Source organism: Hypanus sabinus, chromosome 5 (assembly GCF_030144855.1).
Source record: "Hypanus sabinus isolate sHypSab1 chromosome 5, sHypSab1.hap1, whole genome shotgun sequence".
NCBI lineage: Eukaryota > Metazoa > Chordata > Chondrichthyes > Myliobatiformes > Dasyatidae > Hypanus > Hypanus sabinus.
Window position 1 is genome coordinate 67,227,595 of NC_082710.1, and position 6,000 is coordinate 67,233,594.

At 37.5% G+C, this 6,000-nt stretch overlaps 1 protein-coding gene across 1 annotated transcript in view; it reads left to right on the top strand.

Annotated features, from left to right (window-relative positions):
• The window catches only part of kcmf1 (potassium channel modulatory factor 1), a 132,318-nt gene extending 126,564 nt beyond the window's left edge, over window positions 1-5,754 (top strand). The window contains exon 7 of the mRNA XM_059970080.1: window positions 4,005-5,754. Within this exon, the coding sequence (XP_059826063.1) occupies window positions 4,005-4,266 (262 nt within the window). The 3' untranslated portion in view covers window positions 4,267-5,754. The remainder of the gene's footprint in view (window positions 1-4,004) is intronic.
• The last annotated feature ends 246 nt before the right edge of the window (window positions 5,755-6,000 follow it).

The window sequence follows — 6,000 nt, forward strand, 5'->3', positions numbered from 1 at the left end:
CTCAACGTCTATTTGAGTCCTTCTTGTATTTATGAAAAATGCCAAACTTAAATTTGCCGCCAGCAGCAAACCAAAAATAACGTCAGCCAGCTGTCAACCTGAAAAATAAAAGGACTATTTCACTGAACAATGAAAACATATGAATATACGTAAAATAATAGGCAATTAAAGTATTTATCATACTTGGTCAGGTTGACTCACACCTGACAATGCAGTCGTATTCAGTAGGGATGGATCGATGCTTAGGGGAGTGACCGGGAAGGATAATGTGTTTTTTTTCCTCTCTGAACTCACAGAAGCGTTTCCCAAACGATGTTTGCATTGCGATGATTGCAGAATGTAAATACTCCGAATTTATCATGTCGTGACCTTGTTTGAACTCTCTCAAATTGGGGAAGTGAGACAATGTGCCTTTCTGTAAATCTCTGGCAAGCACTGTCAACTTGCGCTCGAATGCCAAAACATCCTCCAACATGTGCAGGGCTGTACGTCCTTACCCCTGAAGAGCTGTGTTCAGCGTGTTCAGGTGCGCTGTCATGTCTACCATGAAGTGTAGCTTTTCCAGCCACTCTGGCTGTTCCAGCTCAGGAAAGGTGAGCCCTTTGCTGCCCAGGAAAGTTTTCACTTCTTCCAGACACGCGACAAAGCGTTTCAGCACCTCCCCTCTGGACAGCTAGCGATAAAAACACGTTGTAGCGGTGTGCTACACGCAGTCAGTAAACTGCAGTCAAAGATAGCTTTATTCGAACTAAACAGCCTTGCTTTTAAGCCTCCCTCAACCCGCCCCCATGGGCGCAGATGCTGCAAAAGACACGTACTCACAAGCCCCCGTAGGCTATCTCCCTTAGCCTGAACGCTGGCTAATTGTGAGCCGGTTCGGATGTGTCAGGAAATGGGTCGCCACAATGTCTTATTTAGATTGTACAAGATCACCATAATCTTCAAATTTAGAATTACATTTCAAAAACTAACAAACTAACATAAAATACATTTTAATTAAATACTGACCAATTATTTCCCAAAGCAACAGGGAGCCGCAGCACAGACGTAAAAGAGCCAAATGTGGCTCCGGAGCCGCGGGTTGCCGACCCCCGGTATAGGACTATGTCCTTCTGTGTTGGAAATCTACATGTTATGACCTACTTGACTAGCTGTTGCTCAGAGGAACAAGGAATTCTGGCATTGCCGGTGATGCTCTCTTGAACAACTAGCACAAATTGTTGAGTATAGTAACTAATTGCCTCAAAATACTATAGTCCTCACTGTGCCATGATGACTTTTCCCATGTTACTATTGGAATGGACTGTTGCATTCAAATTTCTCCCAGTTCCTCTTTTCTTTAATACTCAAAGGAACTGCATTCTTGAATTTTGAAATATATTAATTGGAGAGTGCTGCACTTTTGAATACACTGTGGGTCCATGTTATAATCCCATGGAAGTCCTTCTGTAGAAGAGTTCTGGTTGTCTTTGGGATTTTTTTTAGTGAATATTGTTTTGATGCATTAATCAAAACAATTTGATGCATCCTAAGATATCAAGTGCAACTGACATTGCATCACTGGCAATGCCAGCATTCCTTGTTCTGCTGAGCAGCAGCTAGTTTTTTAAAAATATTTTACTAAAGCTTTTTAGAGTCATCAAGTTTCTTGTAATTAGGAAATTATGTCAATTAGCATGTGGTTTCTCATTAGGAAGAGTAGATGTTGGGTTGTAGTGATAAAAATAATGGTACAAGGAGAACTATGCATTAGGCAACTGATGTTAAATGCTGTGGCTGATACAGATTACAATTTCAAAGTTCAAAATAAATTTAAGGAAATTAAATTCTTGATTTCTAGAGGAAGAACTCAAAAATGGATTGCAACAGAAAGAATACAGTAGATTTGACTATGAATTTCAGTCTTTTCAAAGTTGAGGCTTATGGAAGTGACAGTGGCAGTCTGAATAGGAAATTGACCTAAATGCAGAGGGCTGAGAATGGTTGTTTTTCATACTGGACGATGGTAGACAAAAGGAGAATAGAGAGAGAGAAATAGTACCTGGAAATCATAAAATCAAATTCTTTTGAACTTGTATTGGTTAGGCTTCAACTGGAATATTGCATCAAGCTTTGGTTACTGCATGCTAAGAAAGATGTGAAGCTCTGAGAGTGAGTGCAGAAAAGATTTACTGGAATGATCCAAAGGTTGAGGGATTTTCATATATATGTTTAGAAACTGAGGTGTTTGGAATAAAGAAAATTGTGAAGGAATTCAATCCGGATGAATATATTGATCTGATGTGGAAGGTTGCAAAATAGTTGTGCAACCTGGTTTAAAAGTGAATTAAGAATTATTTAGGATTGATTTTTTTTCCCCCAGATGTGGTCAGTCTCTAAAACACCTTTTTTTAAATTAAAAACCTTGTGATTTCACGGAGACTGTTTATCTAACACTGACAATGGAAGAATGTGTTATATTTTGGGGTATTGAAGTTTATTTTGATTTTGAAATGACACGTAAATTGGTCATGTGATCTTTACATAATATTGTGGTTATGTTGGTTCGAGCCATTAGTGCTTGAATTAAGCCAGTAGATACAGGAACAGAATTAGACCATTTAGCCCAAGAGTCTGCTCTGCCATTTGACCATGGCTGATTAGTTTTACATTTCAACCCCATTTTTCTGCCCTCTCTATGACCCTTGATGCCATTACTAATCAATAATCTTTCAGTGTGTCACTTTAATACCCAATGATGTGGCCTTCAACAAGTTTCACAAATTCACCCTCTGTCTTTAGAAATTCATATTCTCTATTCTGAAATGATGTCCTTTTATTCTGGGGCTGTCCCCTCTGGTTCTAGACTCGCCCATGCTTGGAAACATGCTTTACATGTCTGTTGTATCCAAGCCTTTGAATTGAGACAAGGTCTGATAAAAAGATATATGAAACCATGATACAGTTTGCGTCCCTCTTATCCAAAATACTTGGGGCTGGAAGTATTTTGGATTCTTTTTGGATTGTGGAATTATATGAGATAGCTTGAGATCACCATCATTTCTGACTCTGAATTTATGTGCTATTGGTAAGCAGTCTTTGCCTTACATTTGTTCATTACTTAACAGTAAAAATTAAGTAAAAACAATAAAAATAAGCACTACAGTAGCATCAGGAGAAAAGCTGAATCAGCTGTTGAAAATAAACAGCAGCAGGCTTTCAGACTCCACCTTGTTTTGATCAAATGGTTACAGTACCCTCTATTTGTATTTGCTTAGGTTTTATAAAAGGTGTAAAAACAATCAACATTGTAGACTTGTTCTGCTGTTAGATTTTCATCAGCAATGATTTTGGCAAGCTCATCAATGAATTTCTCTGTTTCATGATCAGCGGATACTTAAAAAAATTCTGCATCCAGACTGCTGAATATTCACAATTACCTTCAGTTTTTAGTTTGTTGTGATTGGTCTTTGCTTATTTCATAATCAGCACATTGTTAACTGGCATATAATTACTTCGATGCTGACGAATCGACTCATTCATGAACGAGATCTTCATGCTTTATGCGGTGTTTTTCTATTTTTCATTAACTTCTGTTCATTACATGTGTGAGATCACTTCTCAGAACTGTCTCTGGTGTGCAGAGACATGCAGGTTGCCTAGGATTCTTCCTAGCACTTTGTGGACTTTTCCATTTGTGACATCAGCACTCAAGAATTTCAGAAGTTTTGGAATTTTGGATAAAGGGGTACTCAACCTGTATTTATTGTGATGTGATTTATTTTCTCAGTTGCATTAGTTCTGAAAATTATTTCACAAGAAATGCAGGGCATCTTCTTTTAACAATGATTATTTTGGGAGAAGCATTCAGTCTCTGAGTTAGAGCATTAAATTGAAATAAAAAGTTATTTTTTAATGCAGTTAGAACGTGCAAATGCTGGATTTAAGCACATAACTTGTACAAGGTTGAGATTAACATTGGAGTTTTGACTCTGGATAAAATTTACTTTGTGTGCTATCCACAGGTTGAATGAACCGAAAATGTCTGAAGGAGAACGTCAGTCACTGGAAAGTGAGCGTGCAGATCACAGCCTGTTTGTGCAGGAGCTTCTCCTCTCCACCCTGATGCAAGAAGAAAGTTCATCCTCAGATGAGGATGAACGAGGGGAATTCACAGATTTTGGTGCTATTGGCTGTGTAGATATTATGCCTTTAGATGTTGCTTTAGAAAACCTAAATTTAAAAGAGAATAATAAAGGAAATGAGCCTCCGCCACATCCTCTTTGATGATGTCCCACTTTGCAGACAATGTCCTCTGTGCTGTAACTGCCAATGAAAGTGGACAACAGCTATCTTTGGGTTTGTTTGGTGATTGTAATTTCAGGTCTGTCACTCTTGTTACATTGTGTACATTCAAGGAAGAAAAAAAATAAGAATTGATTCCACTTACTAATTTTTACTTCTAGCAGGTAAATGTAGGTAGCAGTGCCAGAGGCAATCTCTGCTTCCTGTACCTTGACATGCAAAAGGCTCTCCTAATACTCCACATTCAACCGAAGAGGAAAACAAATTGAAAAATCTCTAATGAAGCTGCTGTGTGTATTTATGAATATTAATGAATAAAACTGCTTGGATGGTTTACCTTAACTACTGCATGAGGTTTTTTGCGGAGTGCATGAGTTTTAGTAGCCTTGTCATTTCAGAAAAAGAATATCCCAAAGCTTTCCTAAAATATGTTTAAAGGTTACCTGTCTAGAAATGACTAGCAATCACAACAAAGAGCTTGTTTTTCAAACGTGTTGTAGCTCTTGAATAATGCATAATTGAACACCTCATTACTCAGCTGTCTATCATGGTGCTTGTAATCTGAGCTCCGCAATGCCATCCTTTGTTAATGTTCTGAGTCTACCATTACCACGGTGACTGTTGAATCATCTGGTAACGTTTCAGCTTTTGAATGCTGTATTTCTTCCCCTCCAAATTCCAGACACAACAGTAAATGACATGGCCCACTTGCCAGTGTGTAGTGACATTAATATATTTGGGTCTTGTTAGTGTGCCCTAGGTGAGAAAAATGCAAAATAATTCATTTTGTTGGACTGTTTTGTTGTAATGATTTTAATTTTTTTAAATATTGCTGATCTAGTTGCTTTGTCTAGTTACAGACATTTTTATGTTTAATCACTTTTTTGGGAAAAAGACCTTGAATCTATTTTGGTAGGGTTTTTTAAAAATCTTTTCTTTTCCCAGATCTCCTCTCAAACTTTCTCCCTCTCTTCTTCCCTCTTTTGTGCTCTCATAGACACATGGATACATGGACACACATACATACATACACACACACCACACACTCTCTCATTCTCTCACTCTCTCTCCCTCTCTCTCTCTCACACTCTCTCTAAAAGTTTTGCATTTATATGTTTTAAAATAGTCTGTGGAGAGTTATCATCAGGAGAGCTTGAGGATTTGGTATCACATTGTGTGCAGTATATACAGTATATTATACCTAAGATTTGAAGTCTAAATGCTAAAGTTAGCACCTTTTTATTTATTGTTTTTTGATTTCCTAAGTAAAAATTAGCCTTTTTTTGATGAAATCATGCCACCTACAGTACATGCCTAAACTATTAATCCTATATGTTTAAAAAAAATGAGATGTACAATGAATTTGTGAGAAAACTTTCATAATGGTTATAGGCCAGGGACTGCGACTTTTTGGAATGTAAAGATAGAAAACAAAGAAAATAAAACTGCGCACAGCTTTTCATGACTTTACCAGTAGTCCTACAGTGATCGTCTTTTTTATGCTCAAAACTTATGTCTGTAAGCCTGACTTCACCATACATTTACCTCTGTCATTGGGTTATACTGCTCAGCAACCTAAAAAAAAACAAGCCTTCGAAAAGAGAACTCGTCAATGCACTTGGTACTTGTCATAGCCTCCAAGACGGGTCACAGTTGTTACTGATTTACTTTGACTGAAATAAATCTTTCGTTTTTAAACTTGATTATAGCACTTGT